This window comes from Chrysemys picta, chromosome 11, assembly GCF_011386835.1.
Source record: "Chrysemys picta bellii isolate R12L10 chromosome 11, ASM1138683v2, whole genome shotgun sequence".
Lineage (NCBI taxonomy): Eukaryota > Metazoa > Chordata > Testudines > Emydidae > Chrysemys > Chrysemys picta.
Window position 1 is genome coordinate 37,702,501 of NC_088801.1, and position 24,223 is coordinate 37,726,723.

General features: G+C 40.3%; 1 protein-coding gene across 4 annotated transcripts in view; it reads right to left on the reverse strand.

The window, feature by feature from the left end:
- Nucleotides 1–29: 29 nt before the first annotated feature.
- Nucleotides 30–24,223, reverse strand: part of LRP2 (LDL receptor related protein 2) — a 176,802-nt gene continuing 152,608 nt past the window's right edge. The window contains exons 68-79 of one of the 4 annotated variants that reach the window (XM_065561806.1): nt 21,698–21,826; nt 20,091–20,311; nt 19,445–19,621; nt 18,205–18,324; nt 13,765–13,855; nt 13,140–13,207; nt 12,876–12,993; nt 9,348–9,477; nt 6,945–7,055; nt 6,648–6,755; nt 2,990–3,061; nt 30–1,587 (exon numbers count right to left, since the gene is read on the reverse strand). In XM_065561806.1, the coding sequence (XP_065417878.1) occupies nt 1,426–1,587; nt 2,990–3,061; nt 6,648–6,755; nt 6,945–7,055; nt 9,348–9,477; nt 12,876–12,993; nt 13,140–13,207; nt 13,765–13,855; nt 18,205–18,324; nt 19,445–19,621; nt 20,091–20,311; nt 21,698–21,826 (1,507 nt within the window). In that variant the 3' untranslated portion in view covers nt 30–1,425. Of the gene's footprint in view, nt 1,588–2,989; nt 3,062–6,647; nt 6,756–6,944; nt 7,056–9,347; nt 9,478–12,875; nt 12,997–13,139; nt 13,208–13,764; nt 13,856–18,204; nt 18,325–19,444; nt 19,625–20,090; nt 20,312–21,697; nt 21,827–24,223 lie in introns of all 4 variants that reach the window. The other 3 variants (XM_024114865.3, XM_065561805.1, XM_024114864.3) reach the window with 3 other exon arrangements.

The window sequence follows — 24,223 nt, forward strand, 5'->3', positions numbered from 1 at the left end:
ATTAGTCTCAATAATTTATGGATTTAGAATATGATAAAATAACACATTTATTAGATTTATTCAGCAGCATCATTTTCCAGTTATCTTTTCTAATCAAAATACATTTCAAAGTCATTACAACAAGCATTCTAAATAGGGATAGCATATATTTTGAGAACTCAGGCATAAAACAATCAATCAAACAGCAGAAGTCTTATTGATTATAAATTTAGGAACCTGCAGTTATATGAGTAACTAGCCAGGAATGCTAAATAACATATTAGAGTTATTCCTGCAGTGGTGCTTAGACTTTCCTTAAACGGTTCATGTTATGGAAACTAAATTGGCTAATTAATGGAAAAGCTAGCAACATGTACAGTATATTCTGATAGAACGTTATGGAAATAACCAGATGACCTACAAAGATTGCATCAGTAGAAACTGTTTCCCTTTCTATTAATGTCCACCTCAGGAAATAAATAGTCAATAAAAATTAAATTTTTCACATGAAAAAAGCTGGTTCATTTTTAAATTAACCAGCACCTTTTGTACTTTGCTAGCTACTTCATTTAACAGTACAAACGACTTCCAGAGACTCCAGCCAAGAACAGAGTTATTCCATTGATGATCAGGAGAAAATCTCATTAAATTAAGTATGAAATTACGGCATGGTACTAAAATTTAAATATATCAAATCTTCCTATGAACGCTGTTAATGGGATATTTTAATTGGAACCTAGAGGGAAAATACATGTATTATGGATCTGGGGAGGAATTATTTGATTTCAACCAGACAAAATATTGCAAGAACAATATTCTGTGCAGGTAGCTATTCAGCCAAAATACGCTGTACTGAATTTTCCATCTTTTGTTTAATATGAGATATACAGAGAGATAGACAGAGAGAGAGAGAGAGAGAGGACAGAGAGACCCATTTTTATATACAGTAGTATATTAAATGGGTAGTAGAGATACACAACACACCAGTACAAGTTTAAGAAGGTGCTGTTATAAATATATAGGCTCTAAAAGTTTCTGTAAATCAGAAAACCTCTATATTTACCTTGATTTTTTTTAGTTAAATCATGTATATGATGGATTTATCCCTAAAGATGCAACAACCAATTCAGAACAAATTTCTTTAGCTACATCAACAAACAAGATAATCTTTCAAAAATTTACAAATGTACAATATATTTATAACATTACTTTCAGACAGCTTCAGTGCAAAGATATACATATAGTACATCATGATAATTGTTCATAAAAATAGCAGTTGGCATTTGTCAAAAAAACAAGGCATAGCTTCAAAAGACATCTTCAGCTATTGGCTAAAAGGTGTATATATTTTTTATAAAGAGTTTGAATGTGAACCTTTTCCCGTCTGTTTATAAAAAATATATGTGCAAATGGGTATGTCTAATTATTCTCTAACTGATTAACTAGTTATACAACAGAGTCCTCTTTAACAAGATTGGCGGTGTCTTTAAATGTATCCTCTGTTGCTGTATAAGCTAAAGGTGTGTCTCTCTTGAGAGTAATTTTAGGAGGCTGTGAAGGAGAGGGGAGAGAGGCATTTTCAGTGTCCCCTTGTTGTTCCTTCTCCATCTGAAACAATCACCATAAAAACCATGGTTTAACATTAACCATTCACTTTAGGGTTGATTTCAGAATTGCTAAACATTCATATCTCTTGTTGAAATCAATAAGGTACGTGGATACTCAGCCCCTCTGACCATCAGCCCATATATCATTATTTAAACACGGATTTCACCTCAGCAGGCAAAGCTGAGAAAACAATGAATTACTAAACTAGTCAGGGCTGATCCTGCCAACAATTACTACCACCCATGTGTTTAACAATGAGTAATTTTATGTCTCTACACACTCATTACTGTAGATAATTATTGAGGTAACCGGCACTACTTAGGAAGTAAGCATTATCTCAGTAGTGTTTGCTGGGCTGGATCCTTCGCTTTACAAATTCCCACTCACATCTCATACAGTATGGGACAAATAGGGTAAAATTTTCAAAAGTACCTACATGTCTCGGAGCCTAAGTCACATTTTCCAAAGTGACTGAGGAGAAGTTACTTTCAGTGATACTTAAGCTCCTACACGCCTAATTCACTTATGAAAAAAAAGGACTTGGGCTCCTAAGTCACTCCGGAGCATTTGAAAATTTTATCCGCAGTGTGAGACTCTTGATCTGGCCCCTTTATGCTGGGTAAAAGCGCCTTAAGCGCCAGTGTCCAGCCATGGGAGAATTCCCCTGAGGCAGGCACTGCAGAAGACCACTGTAAGGCTGCCTTACAAGAACCCCCTCACAAGCATGCCAAGGGTGGGTTTGAGGATAGAGGGGAGAGCTCGGAGCAGGGCCACAGCTTGCAGCACTTCAGAGATTCTGGGCAGTGATGTGGCTCATAGGGCAGCGCCAGGGGGCTGTTGTAACTTAGTCTTTGTCTACACTGCACTTTCGTCAGTAAAACTTTTGTCATTCAGGAGTGTGAAAAAAACACACGCCCCTGAACGACAAAAGTTTTATTGATGAAAAGTGCCGGTGTGAACAGTGCTATGTCGGCGGGAGAAAGCTACCACCTCTTGTTGGGGGGGGATTTATTTTATCGGTGGGAGAGCTCTCTCCTGTCAACAAAGAGCGGCTAAACTGCCCACCTTTTAGAGGCATGGCACAGCTGTGTCACTAAAAGGTGCATAGTGTAGACATAGCCTTAGATAGCCCTGGGGACTTATGCCAGCAGCTTCTTCAGCCCCAGAAACAGCCTAAGGTTGGGAGGGTGTAACTGTGGCTTTAAATCCACCCCAGCCCCTTTTCCCCGTGCTGCATGTTCAGTGTGGTGCCCCTTATTGGTGCAGCACAGACTCTTATCCATAATCTTTATACTATGAAAACAAACGTTAATTCATGCTTCCCACACTACAAGAACCAGCCCTGCTCGTGAGCTAGGTGAAAAGCACAGCTGAGAATGAGAGTGATACAATTCAGAGTTACCTCTGCATAGATTGGATTTTCAAAATTAGTACTTAGTTTCAGTTTTCTTTTGAAGAAACTCCACTTTGTTTCCTGAAAGATAAAAATAATAGAACTTTACTAATAAACTCTTTAGCACAACAGTTTCTCCCCTTTCATTTGCAAAATGATAATACTGTTGAGGGAGAGTTTTCAATAGCATTTCTTATTGGCTATAGCCGTAAATGATTTTATTCAGGAAACGTTCAACCCATCACCATTTTATTTATTTATTTATTTTTACTTAAGCTCTTTTGGTGTAATTTTTTTAAAGCCTATCTCAGATTCTAAGTGCTTCGACAATTGTTAAAATGACAACCCATCTGTAAAGGAAGAAACGAAAAATGTAACAACACAGTTAAAGTGTCTAAAAATGTAATTTCTCCTTAAGAGTATAGGCATTGTTTATTTGGGGTTTTATGAAGGCTCATCAGAAAAAAACATATCAGATGGAACCCACAAATGGTACCTGAAATGGCCAGTTATACTATTATTCCTGACACAACCTCTAATCCTTCATCAGTCAACCAGCCACAGAAGGCAATTCATTGGATCTTTTCAGTACAGGGAAAATAAACTAGGTTTTCACTACCACACAATTAATTCTTATTTTAAGTCACCGTATGGGCTAACAGTCATCTCCCTAAATCTACCTTTTGATACTCAATAATGTCATTCAAATGAGCTCATCTTAGACTATTTCCCCTTCACCCCCCTTTTGTTGTTAGCATTATTTGCTTACAGTAGCAGCTCGCAGGGGTTCTCAAACTGGGGATCAGGACCCCTCAGGGGGTCGTGAGGTTATTACATGGGGGGGTCGCGAGCTGTCAGCCTCTACCCCAAACCCCGCTTTGCCTCCAGCATTTATAATGGTGTTAAATATATGAAAAAGTATTTTTAATTTCTAAGGGGGGTTGCACTCAGAGGCTAGCTGTGTGAAAAGGGTCACCAGTACAAAACTTTGACAGCCTCTGAGCTAGAGGCCCCAATGGGAATCAGGGCCCCACTACTTCTAGGCACTTTACAAACACATGGAAAGAGACAGCCTCAAAAGAGCTCACATTCGAAGTAGGCAAGAAAGAAAAAGGGAAGGAGGGGAAACAGAGGTCAGGCAAGTCAGTAGCAGAGCTTAGAATAGAACCCAGTTCTCTTGGGTTCCTGTCCAGTTTCCGATCTAATAGGCCAATTGTTGTTATTTTAACTAAAACAGTATCCATGAGGTAAAATGACAGCAGATAAAATGGCAACATTTATTTATAGAGAGTAACACTACAAATGGACTCTACGCAAATCAAATGGAAAAGAAAAAACAGGTGTGAAATTATAAAATAAGAGATTACTGTAACGACTAAGCAACACTCAAGTATATGCAGGGATACAAATCCCTGTGAGCTCTGCTTGGAAACTCGGGTCCATCCACAAGGAGAAAATTGTAGAATCAGGCCCTAAAAGAATGCTGACCTGTAAAGAGCCACATCACTAACTAATGTAATTCAATAGATTTCGTTTAGCCTCAGTTACCAGAGAAGTTCCAGGGATGCTCCATCATTCTGCAGCACCAGCATTTACACTCGCATGCTGTTGACTCAATAGGAAGGATAACTTAGCATCTAAGCTAAGCACTCAGCCTTTCAGTCCACTCACCAGATAAGCCTGGGACTTTGCTTCCACCACAAGCAAAACCCTATCCTGATTGCCTTAACGGACTTCCTCTGCCCCTCAAGAAAACTTCAATAATATGCACTTTGTTATCGTTTCCTTAGCAACAGGCATGCAGCCAGCAAAATATTGTCTGGCACATGCCCACTGAAATTCATAGTGAGCCTCAATTGGTAATTTATGTGAGAGATGAGCTGAAGAGATATGATAGCCTTTGCTTATATGTATTATTCAGAAATAATAATGTGACTTCCAGGAATCACATGACTAAGCTAGGCGAGAAAATTCTTTGATCTTCAACACTGAAAATACTCAACAATACTCGAAACAAACATTCTGCATGCAGGCGATGCATGAAATTGCAATGCTTAATGTTGCTATGGTTATAAGTAGAATATAAAAACATGATTAAACTACACAAATGATAAACCTCTTACATTTTCATTACAATGAATCAGATTTTAGATCAAAGTGTAGTGTTACTGTCTATGAAAAACTGAACTATTTTTATGCAGATGTATTTCAGTGGGGATTTGTTTGTTAATTGCTGAATGTATGAATGTTTGTTAAAAAATATCACTTATCTTGCAAGTGGGAGGGAGCAGGTCTTCAGCTGGTGTAAGCTGTCATAGTTCCACTATTGGCAACAGAGCTATGGCGATGTACACCAGCTGAGGATCTCCCTGCTCACATTGCAACTTTCATGCTGAGAGAAGGCCCTGAAAAGAAAGGGTTATAATGGAAACTCTGGTAGGCTCTTCACTGCCGAGGTACAAATACTGCTATTCAAATGTACTTTCAATGTCACAAGCATAGTCAGTGCTGGAGAGAAACAGAGAACCCTGTGAAGCCATCTGGGGCTGAAACAGTCTTAGCAGGAAATAAAACTTGACAAATTTTAGCAGCTGGTTCCTACAACTGTCAAGCATACTCAGTATTCAGAAGTGTTGGCATCTGTGCTGCAGAGACAGGGAAGAATAGCAAAAAGGATTATGGGCCATATCCTTTGAGGTACAGACACTTTCTGTGAGCTACCAAATGCCCTCAACTCCTCTTTAAAGGTTTGTCTAAATGGCTGTAAACCAGATTTAAAGGGATGTAAGAGTGTCCACCCACAGAGTCATATTGGTTTAACTAAACCAGTGTCCCATCATATCTTTAGTTAAACTGGTGCAACTTTGTGGGTAGATCAGGTGCCTAAGGGTATGTCTACACTGCAATTAAAAACACACAGCTGGCCCATGCCAGCTAACTCGGGCTAATGGGCTCGGGCTAAGGGGCTGTTTGATTGGGGTGTAGACATTCAGGATTAGGCTGGAGCCTGGGCTCTAGGACCTTGAGAGATCGGAGGGTCCCAGAGCTCAGGCTGCAACCGGAGCCTGAACATCTACACCACAATTAAGCAGCCCCTTAAGCACCATGAGCCTGAGCCCGCTGGCATAGGCCAGCTGCAGGTTTATAACTGCAGTGTAGACATTTAATCCCTATGGCAGTGCTGTGTTGGAACTGTGCCTGAGTGGAGCAGTTGCGTAGCATGATCTCTGCACTTCATGAGGAGGCAAACTCTGCACAGACTGTAAATAGACTAACATGAAGTGGATCCTTGAGGTGGAGAAGGGAAGAGAACTCTTGCAGAGATGCTTTGACAAAAGCCTTGTATATGAGGTTGAAGAAGAGCTTGCATGCCGGAATAGCAACTGCAGAGAGGATGAACTGCAGCCTTGTTACTGTCATATAAAGCCTGATTAGCTGGACTTTGTGCAGGGAGATGTGTCAATTTCACTCCAGGTCATTATTTTACGCAAAGTGAAAATTATATGCACATCTTTCCTGCATTAGGTGTGAGAGATCAGAAATCCTAACACTGATCACAAATAAAACAGTGCTCTGGGTTTGCAGCACTGAAGTATTTTCAAAGACTAAGAACAATACAGCAATGAATTAGCGCCGTTCTAAAAAATTTTAAGCACCACTGTGTTACCTGTGTTGTTTCTGTGCTTGCAGGAGGTTGCTGTGCACTAGCAGATATTCCAGCAGAGTAGACAGGATTTTCAAAATTCTCATTTTCCTCACTATTAGATGCGGTTACCTGTTTGTAAAAATAATTTAAAAGGGTTATACAGATCCTAGTAATGATGAGAAAAAGTTAAAACCCACAGACAAGGACTGATATAATAATAAAAAAAGAAATTAGAGAAAGAAAGATCCAGTGCATAGAAGAGGAATAAGGATGTAAGAAGAAGGAAAGAAGAAAAGCAACACTCCATTTCTTTCTTACACATGTAGGCTGAGCTACATTCACTACACTGGCTCCACCTTCTCTGGTTATATACATTGGATTTTCAAACGTGATTGGCTGCTTCCCTGACTCCACAGCAAAGTTTTCATTCTGTGAAAAAAACCCACAGTATAATATACGGATAACATAGCCAGCACTTTGTAATCTAATTCTTTGCCTCAGGGAGAAATACATTTTTATTTTTGTCAAGTTATCTATGAAACTCAGTGTGTAACTTTACCCTGCGTTATTCCACTCAACGACTTGTTAATCGTCTATCAGATCACCACTGAGTACATCACATTCAAAGCCTGAACACATAAGAATGGCTCATAGTCCATGTCATAGCTAGGCAAAAAAGAACCATTTCAATCATTTACTCCAAATGTGCTACAAAGCGGAAGGACGGCTTCCACAAATCAAGCCATTAAGAGCAAGGAAATGTCAAAGGAAGCATAATCCCAAAACAGGTGTTTCACTGTAGAGACTTCAACGTGACATACAAATTAACCATTGGTATCTGAAATATTAAAGAATGGGATCAATTCACATTACCCTAGTAGGGAGATTGCTATATTTTTCTGCAGAAGAAACACAAGTTTATCTGCTCATTTTAAAACCTATGAATTAAGTTAGAAATAGACCATTTTGCATTCCTGCAGAGCATAATATAAATGGCAGCTACTTCACACATACTGTGCCAGACCTGAGCAGTGGCTGCAATGCTCTGGGTAGATGTATAAAGATGCTGCCAGAAACAGCGTTTAATGTTTGGCGGACTGAGCGCTGGGCTATTCCCCTGGGGCAGATTAGAGCAACATGAAGGCCTCTCTAAACACTCTGGTTTGCCAAGTATTGCTGGGGGATAGGTTTGCCCTGGCCACACCCCTTTTTCCCCAGGTCACAATTCCTTGCCAGCAGCCAGGAGGGCCAGGGTGGACAGCAATCACTATGGCAATTCTCAAGCACCTGAGGACTGCCCCTGCACTGGAGAATTCTCAAGTGACCATAGTGATGCAGAGAATCCAGTCTGAATGGTTTCAAAGGCTTGCAGCATTTTGATATGTGACTTTCTGTTTCGGATTTAGCTAGCCACAACACTATCCGGGTATGTCTTCATTGCAAATTTAACTCAGAGTATTGGCGCCTGCATTAACTGGCTCCAGGGAGAGTGGCTACCCTGAAATAACAGTCGAGCTGCTGTGTCCACACTGGCACTGAGCTCACTTATGTGTATTTCTTTCTGCAACAGTAAGCTGAACCGCTTTATGAGTTCTTTCCCAGTGAATTGTGGGAGAGCTTGTCTGTCCTTTCTGGGAACAGGGAGGGATTGTGGGAAGGCACTGGAGGACTAGCAGTACTTGAGTGGTTCTAATCTCCATTCATGCGACAGAGTGACTGTGTTAGCAGCTAACAGCAGCTAGGTGTACTCTGTGTTGGAGTGTACCGACCCCACACTGGGCCTGCAGGTAAATGAGAGCCTGTGAGCGCAATCAGCCTCCCATCCGCTACACCTGCAGTAAATGTCAAACCTGGAGGGAGAAGTTAAAAGAATTGAATGTGGCTCAGTTAGGGCCTGACCAGGAATGAGAGCAAATCTTTGGCTCTCACTCAATGAGAGAAGCCTGGTTGGAGTTAGGGAGTGGAGTGGGATTGCTAGCAGACAGAGCACCCCTGAAGGAAGGAAGTTACATCTGCAGCAGGGAGCCCAAGGGAGCTGTGAAGCAGCGGCAGGAAGTGAGGAAGTAAGGATTCTGCATGCTAGTGGAGGGGTCCACAGGGAACAATTCATAGTTTTATTGTGTAAGACTCAAAAAACAGTGCTATTTCTCAGACATGGCAATAAGTCAGCCTGGATAAAATCTGACATGTCTCAAAAACTGATAGAAACATCCAGGTTTTGCACAGACTTCCAGCAGTAGTGAATTTCACAAGTTTACAATCCGATGCAGAAAGTCGTATTTCCTGTAACTGTTCTGTATATTATGTCTGAAGCCTCAGTTATGTATAATATTACAGGGGACAGGAAGCAGGAACCTTTGTAACTTGCACATTTTTACTTGTTCCACGAGATGCCCAAGTACACAAAGACCTTTGCAGGGAGATCTAGTAATATCTGTAGAATTACAGGACTAAGTGGCCATTCATTCCCTTGATGATATGCTGAAGTATTTCCAGATGATTAATTTAATTTCTATCACATAAATCTTGAGAAAAGTATATTATCTCAGAGAACACTCTTTGCTTTCACTTCTTTAGAGTAACCTAATTCAATATTCACTTCTTTGTTTATAGTGCATTTATCATCTCATTCTCTTTCTGTATAAAATTCTTCCATTTGACACACAAAACAGCTACAAAACAAGGGAAAATGTTAAAGATGATTCTGGAATTGAGCCATACCATCTGCATTGCTCTGTCTATAGTAGAATCAGCTCCGAAGCCAGACACACCAATGTCCATACTCACATCCGCTCCAGATCTGAAGGTCACCCCATTGCCATTTTCAGTGGACTTTACAAGACTGCTTAAGCTTCAAAAATAAAAAATCAATTATTTGGACAGTAACCTTTTAAATCAAATGTTCTGTGTGACTGTTGCTAGGAAACTTGAAACATTCTCTCTATAGGCCAACTCCAGAAGCTTTACTTACTCTTCAGTTCAGCGAACCTCTCATTGAATAGAATGGCATTTCTGCCCGAATAAGGAGTAAGAACCTCAGGGTTGGTTATATGTAAGATATACTAAGTCATTAAAAAAGAAAAGGTATGCTGACTACAATTTGGTTAGTCTTATTTTCAATTTTGTTTTCCTGACATTCATAAATCCATTGTCTTTTTAAAACATTTTACTATTCAATAGCATAATTCTTATTAAAAGCTTAGGGCCAGATTTCCACAAGGCAAAAGCCCAAAGCATACACAAAAATGTCATTACAATTGTCTATCTAACTGGAGAATAAAATTTCAGGAATTGTCTGTATACATTAGTTGTCGATGCATACAAATAACCATTTAGGTTCCTCATGGGTATTTTCATGTAAATGCCCAATTTGCACATGAAATTGTGATAACTGCAGGTGCAATTTAGGCTTGCAATTGTATGAGCAATGTTAGAAATTGGGTGAGAGGAAGAGTATCAGTTCTAAGTAATATGAACTGTGGCCTTACACATGAAGATATTAACAGTGGTCAAAAACAGGACCTTCAGCAACTAAAAGAGAGGCCTTCACTATAGAGTTAACTCAGGTTATCTACACTCGAATTACTTCTCTCGAGTTAACCTGGCTTGACTGAAAGTACCCACACTGCTAAATAACATTAAAGTTGCTCAGTCCACACTGGCACTGACCTCACTCATGTGTGGCAATCAGGGGCGGCTCTATGTATTTTGCCACCCCAAGCATGGCTGTGAGGCAGCCTTCAGTGGCATGCCTGCGGGAGGTCTGCTGGTAACGCGGATTCGGCGGCATGCCTGCGGGAGGTCCGCCGGTCCCGCGCCTTTGGCGTACCTGCTGCCGAATTGCGGCCGAAGCCGCAGGACTGGTGGACCTCCCGCAGGTATGCCGCCGAATCCGTGTTACCAGCAGACCTCCCGCAGGCATGCCACCGAAGGCAGCCTGACTGCTGCCCTCATGGCGACCGGCAGGCCGCCGCCCATGGCTTGCCGCCCTAGGCACGTGCTTGGTGCGCTGGTGCCTGGAGCCGCGCCTGCTGGCAAGAAGACTTCTGGGGGCATATCACATGGTTCTTTGCATGTAAGTAAGTTGAGCTGCTCTATGAATTCTTTCCCAATGAACTGTGGGATAGCTTGTCTGTCCTTTCAAGGGGACTGTGGGAAGGTAATGGAGGGCTAGCAGCACTCAAGTGGAGCCAGCCTAAGTCCATGTTGCAGAGTGGTTGTGTTAACAGCTGATGAATTGTGCTACCTTGAGCTTTAGACTATAACCTCTGATGGGCTAGTCATTTCAAGTTAAAAGCACCACCGTACTCCAAATAAGGATTTTTGTGTGTGGACTAGATTTAAGTTGGGAGCAACACAAGTTATAATTCAAGTACACTTTACAGTGAAGACAAGCCCTATGTGTTGAGCTAAAAGAGAATTCCTTTAGATGTCTGTAGCAGGCTTTTATAGTTGCTGGAACCACCAACAGAAGACATGACCACATGCACTGAGACAGTGCATTGCATAGGGAGAGCCTATTAGGAGGAGCTGAACAACGACAGACTTTAGCGCTAAGCCATACTCATTGAAAAAGATTTTAAAATGAGAACCAGTAGTTAGAGGACTAAGATTTAGAACTCTATTTCAGTGGACCCCATTTTCATGGAAATTGACAATAGTAAAAGACAGGTAAGTGTTTTAAAACTTTCACTTACTCAGTATCTGGTGATGCAATGACCATTTCCATGAAACAGCGCAGAAACAGAATATTACTGTCAGCAACCAACAGTTAGAACTGTAACACTTCCTCTCAGGGCTGGTCTACAACAGTTTTTGCACCCATTTAGCTGTATCAGATCAGAAACTAATATAATTAAGTTAGTGTAATCACCAGGGCCGGCTCCAGGCACCAGCTTACCAAGCAGGTGCTTGGGGCGGCCACTTCGGAGAGGGGCAGCACGTCCAGCTGTTCGGCGGCAATTCGGCGGACAGTCCCTCACTCCTGCTCGGAGCGAAGGACCTCCCGACGAATTGCTGTCGCAGATCGCGATCGTGGCTTTTTTTTTTGTTTGTTTGGCTGCTTGGGGCGGCCAAAACCCTGGAGCCGGCCTTGGCAATCACTAGTGTGGATGCAGATATAATAGATATAGAAGTGTGTATATGGGGGTTGCTTGTTTTGGCATACCAAGATAAAACACTTTTTTATGAGTATAACTAGGTCCGGGTCCACTTTACAAGTTTCACTGACTTAATTATAATGGTTTGGAACCCACTATAGTTACATTGGTTCAAACACTGTGTGTGTAGACTAGCACCTAGCCACCCACCCACAAATTTGCGCACACACACAAGTTTGATCTGCAGCTGAAAGTGTCATTTCTCACCCATTACTTCAAGAACCAATTTTAAGTTTGAAAGGAAAAAAGCGTAAACGTTTTAAATAAAATAGATATTTTCAAAGAAATGTTTAAAAACCTGCTTGTGCTCTGAGTCCCTTCTTTTTAGAAGTATGGTCTTCATCTCCCTTTTTTCACTTTAAAATATCAAACTTTAAAAAAAATAATAATTCATGAAGTTGAGTTTCACTGGATTGCTGTGCTTCTCAGGTGGCCAGTGATCTGACAGAGGTCTCCTGCCTCACGTAAACATAGCATTCCTTGCAGGTGAGTACAACATTACAGAAGAGCTCAGCCTTCTAATGGTTAAAGAGTTCCTGTATCTAACTTGCCTGAGTTGTAGTCTTACAACCTTTGATAAAGTAATTAAAATAAACATATTTAGCCATCCCTCTGAACTGAATACCCAGTCTAATATCCAGTTAAAAAGCATGTTGTATTTATTTATGTGAAAACTAATTGGGACCCAGAGTAGTGTGACAATATGGTAATCTTTGTTGTCAGGTATGACCAGCTTTGTTATTATCTGGAAGCAGAAATCTTTAGGAATTGCCTTTACCCTGCACTTCCCTTGTGTCTGTAGAACAGGGGTTCTCAAGCTGTGGGTTGCGAGCTGTCAGCCTCCCCCCACAAGCCCCGCTTTGCCTCCAGCATTTATAATGGTGTTAAATATATTAACAAGTGTTTTTAATTTATAAGGGGGTCACACTCAGGGGCTTGCTATGTGAAAGGGGTCACCAGTACAAAAGTTTGAGAACCACTGCTGTAGAACTGGTATATAGTATATATATCATATCCTTAAGAAACATTCAGTCACAAATGTAAACATCTGATTACAAATGTAATCAACAACCTGTCTTGTGAAACGTACCTTGGTAGTTTGGGAAGAGCTGGTAAGAGGGAGCCTGTCCGTCTGTAGTTAAAGAACCCTCCAACTGCCAATGCTCCAATTATTATTATTAGAATGACTGTCAGCAACACTGCTACTGCTGCTACCAGAGATAGAAGAGTAAGTAAATATTAAAACAAGCATACCTCAAAAGTTAAAAAGAGCCCTGTCAGAAGTATAAGGGTGACCTTAAACTGACATGTGACTTAGCTCAGTTACCAAGTTTAATATATACTTGAAGCTTACTTGTTCCAGGAGGCACTCCCTTTGACAATCCTATTTCACAATAATTTCCCGTGTAGCCATAAGAACACCTGTGAATATAAGGGAGCTAGTTTAACCGTCTGTCTTTTATTAAGTCTAGTGGATAAGCTTTATTATTATATTTTGTAATGTTTACCTACAGGCAGTAGAGTTCAACTCACTTCTTAGTAATTACATGTTTCACTGACTGTAAAAATAATATGCCTGTTATCTGCTTAGAAATAGACATACAGGTAATGCTGAGTCAGAAACTAGATAATTAAAGTTTGGAGATTTGGTTTCCGTGGAGCATCGGCGGCACCTACTGGCTCATACCTTTTGCATTACAGGTCTTTCCCCCCTCACCAGATTTGCCTTTATTTTGTAGTTTGTACTAGAGAAATCTTTATGGCTTGCTTTTTCCCCCCCTTTCCAAACCTTTTAGTTTCAAACTACTTATTTGCTAATGTTTTATGGTCATGTGAATTTTTCCTACCATTGCTACAAATATGCTATTATCAATGTGTTAGATCTTCTGTTAATGCATCATTGTAACTACATTTTGAACCCTAGTTTGCCCAAAAAAAACAGCAAACTCTGACCTACGATCACTACAACATTGACTTACTTGCATTTGGGAAGATCATTTTCATCAATATAGCATGTTCCTCCATACATACACCTACATGCTGGTGGCATTGTTGGAGGGGATTCAATGGCTGCAGAAATGGAAAGCCATGCATGTGTTAATAAGCCATACTCAGCAAAGCATGTGCTACCATGCAATTTTTTAAGTTTACTTTTAGGGCCAAATTTCAACCAGGCTTGTAATTTTGTGTATGCAATCACCCAAACTGAGTGTGTGCTGACATTTGCAAATTCAAACTCAGATGCAGTTTTTCGAAAATATTGCTCTTAATGCCAGGGACATAGGTTGTTACTATATTTACTGTCCTGCCAAAATACAATTTTTAATCAAGGTAAAACTTCTGTTCTTGCATAATAAGGGGTTATTCAGTAAAAATGGTTCAGTAGCATCAAGAAGGGTGCAGGTTTCAACATTTTCTCTTGCATATACAATGAAGAAATGTAAATGAAAATTGCTGGACACTGCAGTGTATGCTTCTAACACTGGAAAGTTATGGACACAGCAAGGTCAGGTCAAGCAAATCTCCTGTTCCCTGCCTGCAGGGCTCAAAATTCAGAATGCAACATTATCCTACCTCATCTGTCCCAAACTCCTCTTCAAGCCAGCTGGGAGATTCAGCCCCATAGGGATGGTCATTAAGTGATTTGTCCAGAAATGATGCATTTATTTTTGGAGAGAATGAGGGCAATAGTGGATGGAAACTTGCTTTTAAACAGGAGGAAAGAACCTCTGATGTGTCCCAAGTAGGACAATGACAAAGGGGGAGAAATCCCAAACCCGAGGAGTCTCCATTTATTATCTACATTGTGCTCTGTCAACACAAAGCAGCTCAAGCTCCACATTATTCAGCATTGGAGCCCATTAAATGTCATGCTACTGCTTCAGTCACTCTTCAGGTACCTCCTGAGGCTGCAACATTGTCTGACTTGGACCAGAGACACAACCATATAATATTGGATTGGTACATTTTTTAAGAGAAACCCACAGAGATTCTTCTGATGTTTTGATATTGAATCTAATGAAGATCTTCCAAAAGAGAGTAAGGTTCTTTAAAGTATAATTTTACTGACCTTAATTCAAATTTCGGGAAATCTACACACTAAAAAGCATGGTACAAATATTATGGAAAAGGTTTGAATCCTCTATGCTTTTATAGTCTATACATGAAAGATGCATTTTGGCTCTCTCTTCTTACACTTACAACCTAGATATACTAGATGAGCCATAACAGTTTTTATGTAGTACAATTTACCTACTTTTCAGTCACCAGTAGTCCATTCCTGAAACCTTTACTCAAGCAAAACTCTTATTCGTGTCAATGGTAATTTAGCTTATATAGGGATCCCAGATTTGGGGCTAAGGTCTCTGCTTCCAACTAGAGGCCTTAATTTGGGAAAATGATAAAAAACAAACAAAACTATATGACAACTAAATGGTTAAGCCCCACTGTGTAGTTAGGTATTACATAAAAGCTTAAAGCAAAGTTCCAAACAGGAACAGAAAATTGAGTCACTGGGCCCAATATTGTAAAATACCTTTTGTTGTACAATTATTTTTTTCCAAAACAAAATCTTGACCTGTTTTTCTTCGTCTCTGGTGAGATTATTTAAAGCAGTTTAATTAAGGGTAACAAATACCGGCGCTATGAGCAATAAACAGCAAATCACTGCCATAAAATGTAGCTAAAGCAATTTGCAAGGTTGTTGCTTCAAAGTTCAAAACAAACTTGTGCTAGATACTAATGAGATGCAGCGGTAAACTGAAATATCTCCTTGGCCTGCCTGGAGATGATCCAATACTTAATGCTTAAATAGTATCTTGTGTCAAAGTACCATAGAGTATTGAGTAAATGTAAATCAGAGGTGGCACTATCTTTGTGGAATAGCTTGTGAAATTGTCTGTCGCTGACCTGAAAAAAGATTAATGCAATTCATAGCAGACAGATTAATTCTTCCTCTATCTTGCCACTTCCCTATTTGAGGTTGGGAACTTTTATAGCCCTCTTCCAAAACTCATGACTGTACACCTGGCTGTCAGGCAAATTGGTCTCTCTAAGCTCCACTGATATCCAGTCCATGAACTGGGTCTTTGGCCTCCCCTTTCATCATCTTCTGTTCACGATCACTGCAAGGGTTTACCAATGTAACTCTTGGGTCTCTGCTGGGCATGTCCATACCAACATAGACTAGCTCCCTCAACTTGTCTTCAATTAGGGCAACTCTCATTAGAAACTTCTCAATCTCATTTAGCTGCCTATCACAGAGCATCCAGCCATTTAACCATTTTAACATCTTCATTTCCATAGAGCAGAGCATACGGATTTCTTTTCTTGTGGCTGGCAAAGTCTCCATTTCATACATAGGGATGGATCAAATTACAATGCACTCTACCTTTTAACATTATTAGCAGCTTTTTTTCACAGATAACTGCAGGAAGCAGCTTTGTTACAATGCTGGGCATGTCTCAGGAGGGTGCCATTGCCAGCAATCATTGACCTAGGTATTTAAATTCTTTCACTTTTCTAAGCTCTGTCTATAATATCCTTCATGGTGGGTCCTCCTCCCTCTGCTACCATAGCCTCAGTCTTACCAATGGTCATTCTTAATCCTGCAGATGGATTAACCGTAGAGAAGTAGCCTAGATTTAGTGTCACAAGGAACCCTTTGTTATAGTTATTGCCCATCAAGGTGCAAATAAGATTAGGATATGTTTGGCTCATCTTTTGTACTTTTTGTCATGATGAGGTGCTATCAACCAAACTAAGCCAGAACCCAGACTCCCTGGGTGCACAAAGAAGAGAACACCTGGAACCTCGGTTAACAGCTAAGTAAAATGGCAACCCTCACACTCACAAAGTGCAAGGACTTTTCCTGGGTATTGCCCCCATCTTATCTATTGAGGGTGGAGAGAGGTGGGAGCATGCTCCTGGACCCCATACCTCTCTCTACCGCTTTGGGTGTGTGCTCAAGGAAGACACAGCAACTGTACTTCCCATGTGCTCCTGATAACACTGTGTGGTCTGGTGCAATTCTACAATTTAGCACTGAATGCTTATATTTAAAGGTTTGCATGATAAGCCACACAAATGGTTTATAACAGAATAAAAGAATCTGGTTGCTCATGGCTTAAACTTGTAGCGCAGCTGATGCCAATCATATCCGTTAGTCAGGTCAAAATCCTGGATTGACCAAGGCTTTTAGCCCAGTTATGGAGTGTTTGTAGAGCTGGGTGGGAACTGGATTTTCTGCTTCATGCAAAATTCCATGATTCAAATTTGTTCCATTCCAAAACGGAATGAAATAAAACATTCCAGTTACCCACAGAATGAAATTTAAAAAAAAAAGATTTGTTTTGGGTTGATCAAAATGTTTTGATAAAATTGAAATGTTTTGTTCCCATTTTGATCTTTAAAAAGATTATACAATATTATATAATTTTTTAAAAATTGAAACAAAAAGCCATTTTGAAACAGAAAATCAAAATGTTCTATTCAGAAAAAGGTCAAAGGAAAATGTTTAGACCTTATCAGAAGGCTGTTCTGTTTTTTTCCCCCGTAAAACAAAATTTTTCCAAAACTGAAACAGTTCGGTGAAACATTTTGCTTTCAACGAGTTAGCATTTTCCTACGAAGAATGTTCCACTGGAAAATTTCCTACCATCTCTAGTGGGTTAGGTTACACTCCATCTGTATCCATGTTGTAACTTGGTCCCCTGGCTATAGTACACAGGACCTAACCTAGGCTACAAAGTTTGAATCCGCATTTGGAACCTAACTTCCCCAAAGGTCAAGGGTGTATGGGTCTGCAGTTCTGGTTCAACTCGTTAGAAACAAATCGCCAGGAGTCTCTGGAGACAACTGTACACTTGTGAATGGTTTTTATGAACAATGGCCTGTTTCACAGCTGGACCTGAAACCTGGCAAATTTTATAGAGTTGATGTTATCATGTCTATTTTACAAATGAAGAAACTGAGGTACAAAGAAGTTAAGTGACCTGTCCAAGGTAACAGCAAATCAGTGGTATAACTGGCAATATAATTCACATGTCCTGGCTTCAGGGCTTCTGCTTTAACCACTGAAGAACCCTCCTCCCAGTTTGTATTTCTAATTCAAGAATGCTTTATCAGTCATGGAAAAGCTATATACACCTTTACCCCTATATAACACGACCCGATATAACATGAATTCGGATATAACGCGGTAAAGCAGCACTCCGGGGGGGCAGGGCTGTGCACTCCAGCAGATCAAAGCAAGTTCGATATAACGCGGCTTCACCTATAATGCGGTAAGATTTTTTGGCTCTCGAGGACAGCGTTATATTGAGGTAGAGGTGTACATTCCCCCTCCAAATCAGAATGACATATTAAGGGAAATACTACTCAGTCAGTGGTTCTGTTTGCAGTTGGACAATTCACTCTACCTGCATCACACTCTGTGGTGCTGCCTTCTATAAAACGAGCCCCTTGTGGACAAGAGCAAGTGTATCCCCCTGGTCTCAGCAAGCAGAGATGGCTGCAGACATCTTTACAATGATTAGGCACTGAAATGCAGATATAACAAAGGTTAACTGGAGATATAACAAAGGTTAAACTGGAGAAGCATTCTAGCAGCATTTCTGAGACATAAACAGGGGGTTTTCCACCTGTCACCAAAGTAGCTCATGATTGTTACAGTAAAATTCTAAACCAAGTGCTTTTTCTATATGTAAAACAACCTAGATGGCTTATAAATATTGTATTTTATATTAAAATCTTCTGTCTTCTTTTAGATTCATTACAAGGGCTAAATTATAGCTTTCGAATCAAGTGCACAAGGAGGTGAAGGAACAGAACATCTCCATTGTCTGAGCACCACGAAGCATGCCTACTCCAGGTACATCTACACTGCCTGCTTCTTTCCACCAGCTCCCTGTTGCTGAGCCCTTCCCCCTGCTGCAGTGAAAGACTCCAGCAGCGGGGAAAGGCTCTGGCACAGGAGAGGCAGTGGGAAAACACTCTGCCAGCTCCCCATTGCTGGAGCTTTTCCCTGCTGCCCCCCCCCCATGCCATAGCCTTTCCTTGCCCCTCTCTCTGCTGCCGGAGTCTTTCACATGTAGCTACACACCGCCATGTGGACACACCTTGCTTTTCACTGTGGCATGTGGCTACATGGACACTACACACCACCATAGTGCAGACGAAGCCTTCTAGGAAGAGCATGCTAGAGTAGTATGAACTGCTCCTGGGCAGCCCTGCCTTTACGTGCCATTGCAGGAGAGTTAAGATAGAGGTGGTCTATACAGGAGGCAGTAATGAGTGGCCTGCACTTTGTGCTTTTGGAGTGCAAATATCAATTATTGTTGCCTCCTGTGTAGAAGCTGTAGGAGGGGGAAAATGGACTCAGACATAATTTTGTGCTAAATGACTGCAAAAGAGAAATGTACTGTTCTTCTGTGTTTAAACCCTGCTTTATTTTATATGTTCCCCCCTCTCTCTATCTGTCTATAGTTAATACACTTATCAATCCCAGTTCCATCTTTATGCTTTCAAAAATACGTACTTCATTTGCTTAGAGATCTGCCGTTTCCCAGGTTATTACTAAGCTTTCTGAAGGCACTGTTATGGATTTGGGATAGTAGTTTCCAGATAACAGGGAACAGAACATCCAAGACTGGTGATTACCTGACTGATTGTATCTATGCTGATGATAGATACGCACTTGAGTGAGCCAAGGGTTTACAGTCAGCACTTTCACCTTTTCTCCATTTCCAAATTTATCTTCCTTCCAGACTTCACCTCTTTCCTTAGAAATCCAATATAAATGGCCTTCAAAGACATCAAGGCTGTACGGACTGCTGACTTCTCAAAGGAACAAAAAAATCATCAGTTAGCAAAGAATCCCTAGAAGTACTGATGAGTCAACTATTCTTCTTCTTGAATGAAGTATTTTATTCATTAACCACTTGCATTGGTATTGATGGAAATGTCATTGCATGACTGAAAAGAGCAGGCCACTGTACCTGCAAATTGATAACACATGTAAAACGGCAATAATCAATCCAGTTTGTGCCATATTCGGTCTGTTTTGCTCATGCAAGTTAATCGCAGTGGACCTAATTCTCAACCACCGTGCGTAGTCATTTACACGCATGCAAAGTGAATGCAAAACGCTACCAAGTCTGTTTCTTAATAAGGTACCTAATTGGGAGCTGAGTGTTTTTGAAAATCTGGCCCCAGTTGTGAGATCTGAGTACTTGAAAATCTGGCCCTACGTTCACATTAATTTTTTAGACCAGAAATATATACAACATTCATGTAAATTTCCTACCTCCGTGTAATACAGTGGTCCTGTCTGTTCCATCAGGTCTCATGGATTCAATAATATTTTCTTTAGAATCACTCCAGTACAGCCTGTCATTGTTGAGATAATCAATAGAAAGGCCTGTGGGCCAGCCAAGGTCTTCAGAAACCAGCGTTTGCCTTTGCTGTCCGTCCATCCAGGCACATTCAATCTTTGGCTGCCTCCCCCAGTCAGTCCAATACATAAGCCTACAAGAATATAACTAGAATTTAAAATGACTTAGAATTCGGTGGTTGGGATTGTTTTCTTCGGCATCATCCAATAACTAAGTCGTAGGACTCATCAAAGAGGCTGTTGTGTAACTCCTGATCTGCAGACTGGGATCAGGAAAAACACACACAGAGCTCAACAGATGAGCAAATTTTTATGAATGAATAAAATGGAAAATAAACGTTAAAGGAGAGTTTCTGCATCTTGGCACTCAGGTGGAAAGGAGGCAGTTGCAGAGGTAATTCTAACAGGATCATTCAGGAAAAAGGGCTTTCAGCAGTTTCCTTTGGGTGCTATCCTCAGTTCATGTAACTCAACACAGGTCCTTTGGCTTCAATGGATCTTCCCCAATTTTCTCCAGCTGAGTGTTTGACCTATGATATGTATCACCCAGAGATGTTAACTATGCCAATGTATTTATACCGTTTGCCATTTAATATATAGTGAAAATTGCAGCAAAGATAAACAGTGCAGAGTGGCAAGCAAGTATGCTGCATTCCTTATTCATACATTGACTTTAAGGGGACAACCTATGGGCTAGACACAACTTTCCCATAGTGCAGCTGAGTAGGGGAGAATGACTCCTCCCACCTCTGTGCATCCATGTTAGGGTTGCCCAGATTACTGCTCTGGCCACAGAAGGGGCTGAGTGCCTGATGCTATCCTCTGTGAGCAAGGGGTTATGGAGGGGATGGGAAGGAATGAGGAGTGGATGGAGATAGGGCTCCACCATCCAGCCCGCCAGCAAAGCTGGTCAAGCACAAAAGAAGTAAGCTACACCCAAAAAGGGTAGAAGTAAATTACTCCCTCTCCCACAGAGGAAGAGAAGAGCTGGGGAGGAATTGTGCTTTGCTGGATCGGCCATTATTGTGTGATGCTGAATACAAAATAGGGACTGGTTAGGCCAAAACAAATAATAAAAAAGGAAAATGATGATGTTTCTTTGGTTCTTGTAGTCTGAATAAATGGAAAGATATACCCACAGCTTTTCCTGTTTCTTGAGTAATGATAATAAGATAGGCAGGAGGAGTTATAGGAAAGACATCTTTAATAGGTATGTTAAGGAGTCGTATCACATGTTGAGGCTCTACAGTTTGAGACACAACAGTTTGACCTCTGAGCCCCTGTTGTAACACCAAACCAGACCCCTCCTGAAATCTGGCCCTGAAATACGTTCCCTTATTTAAAAATTCCCTGCAACCAGTATATGGACAGAAATTTGTATGGACATCAACAGCAACACATAGCCTTAGTCTTTTCAGTTACTGAGCTCTCCTATAGATTATTGTTGTGTTCTTGTTCTATTGTTGTCTTGCTTGCTGCGTGCTATTTCCCAGAACTCCTTGAGGTCCTGAAATGCTTACCCAAGCTTGGGATTCACAACAATAGCTGCTGGTTGATCCAGTAGAGAGGAAATAAGCCACTTCCTGTACCGTCCATCTAGCTTTGCTACCTCTATTCGATTTGTCCCAGCGTCAGTCCAGTAAAGATGCCTGAATTATATTAAACACAAAATGCTGTAAAAGGTTAAGATGTTATATCTGGGGACAGGGCTGAGAAAATCTACCTATCTTTTAATAAGTTTCTTGTTGTTGTTTTTTACAGCACTCAGTATTCAAATGGGAAAAAACCTGACACATTAAAAAACATTGGGACCCTGTAAAATCACATTAATTTAATACCAATATAACTAATACAGGGATACTGCACTAGTAGAATGGTAGAACTGCCAATATGCCTCACCACAGTGTCACAGAAACCTCACTGTTGAATTTAGATGCAGCTTGTTGCAGAATTCAGCAGACCTTACCTACAAGGTTAACTAGGTTTCTCTTTTCAGAGTAGCAGCCGTGTTTCTCTTTGTGCAGAAGTTTCTGCAGCTGGCCTTGTTTCCTGTCAAATAACCTTGATAAAAGTCCTACTGTGAGGTTTTATTGTTACTTTTAGGCACTGCAGGTAACTAATGAGCATCTTCACAGATGCCATAGTCTTCTGGGAACAGAAAGCTGATTCATTAAAACTGAAAATTAATTTACATTGGAATTAATCTTGTGAGTGCATCTGTTTGGTTTGATGGGGCCACAGCTCCACTCTGTATTTTTGTCTTTTAACAAAAACATTTTCAGAAACAAGGGTTGTTATGAATTTTTAAGTATCGTACCTGATATACAAATTTTCTGATCCTATGTGCAGACCAGTGTTTGCTCTTCCTTGATTTTAGCTAATCTTTATTGTAATACCTTTGTTAATCTTCTTAGCTGTCTCAAAGAAGATCATATATTAAACAAAATAATATTTAGCACTTGTAGCATGCCTTCTCTCTGAACCAATGTAGTCTCATCACCACCTTGTGAGCATACGGAAGTATTGTCATTCCTTAGGGCTATCAATTAATCACAGTTAACTCACGCGATTAACTCAAAAAAATTAATTGTGATTAATCGCACTGTTAAACAATAGATTACCAATTGAAATGTATTAAATATTTTTGGATATTTTTCTATATTTTCAAATATATTGATTTCAATTACAACACAGAATACAAAGTGTTCAGTGCTCCCTTTATATTATTATTTTTATTAAAATATTTGCACTGTAAAAATGGTAAACAAAAGAAATAGTATTTTTCAATTCACCTCATACAAGTACTGTAGTGCAATCTCTTTATCGTGAAAATGTAATTTACAAATGTAGATTTTTTTTGTTACATAACTGCACTCAAAAAACCAAAACAATGTAAAACTTTAGAGCCTATAAGTCCGCGGGGGGGGGGGAGGGGGGGGGGGGCGGCCATGCAAACGCTTGTTCTCACTGTCAGGTGACATTGTAAACAAGAAGCAGGCAGCATTATCTCCTGCAAATGTAAACAAACTTGTTTGTCTGAGCGATTGGCTGAACAAGAAGTAGGACTGAGTGGACTTGTAGGCGCTAAAGTTTTATATTGTTTTATTTTTGAATGCAGTTTTTGTACATAATTCTACATTTGTAAGTTCAACTTTCATGAGAAAGAGATTGCACAACATTATTTGTATTAGGTGAATTCAAATATACTATTTCTTTTGTTTTTTACTGTGCAAATATTTGTAATAAAAATAATAATATAAAGTGAGCACTGTACACTTTGTATTCTGTGTTGTAATTGAAATCAATATATTTGAAAATGTAGAAAACATCCAAAAATATTTAAATAAATTGTATTCTATAATTCTTTAACAGTGTGATTAATTGTGATTAATTTTTTTAATCGCTTGACAGCCCTATTATTTCTTTTTCACAGATGAGGAAACAGAGGCACAAAGACGTGACCCCTGTCTCAGTGTACAGATCCTGTGGGTATGTCTGCACTTCAGTCTGAGGTGTGAGTATAGCTCAGGTAGGCACACTCACACAAGCTTTAATCTACATAGCACAGCTAAAAACAGCAGTGAGGATGTGGCGGCACACATACCCCAGCATGGACTAGCATGGCAAGTACTTATCCAGGGTTCCATGCAGGCTTGTGCAGCCCACACCACAGTCTGTGCTGCTACAACTCCAGTGCTATTTTTAGCCAGGCTACCTAGATTAAAGCTTGCATACAGAAAGTATGGGTTTTTATTTAAATCTCTAACCATTGCTATAGTACTAATACAGATCCAATGCCAGGATAGACAGGCTGCTGGTGTGTTTACCACTACGTTGTCTGCACCTGCTCACAACTGTGGAGATATTGACACATAAATGCAGCCAGCCCCTACTGCCCTCAGAGATAACCTTGGTTCTTGGGTTGATCTGCCCTGGGTAAAGCTGACACTAAGAGAACGTGAAGGCTGACAGTATAAATCTAAGGCTTTCAACACAGAGGTTTTCTCCAATGCTATCACACAGCCATGGTGGAAGAAAAGAGATAA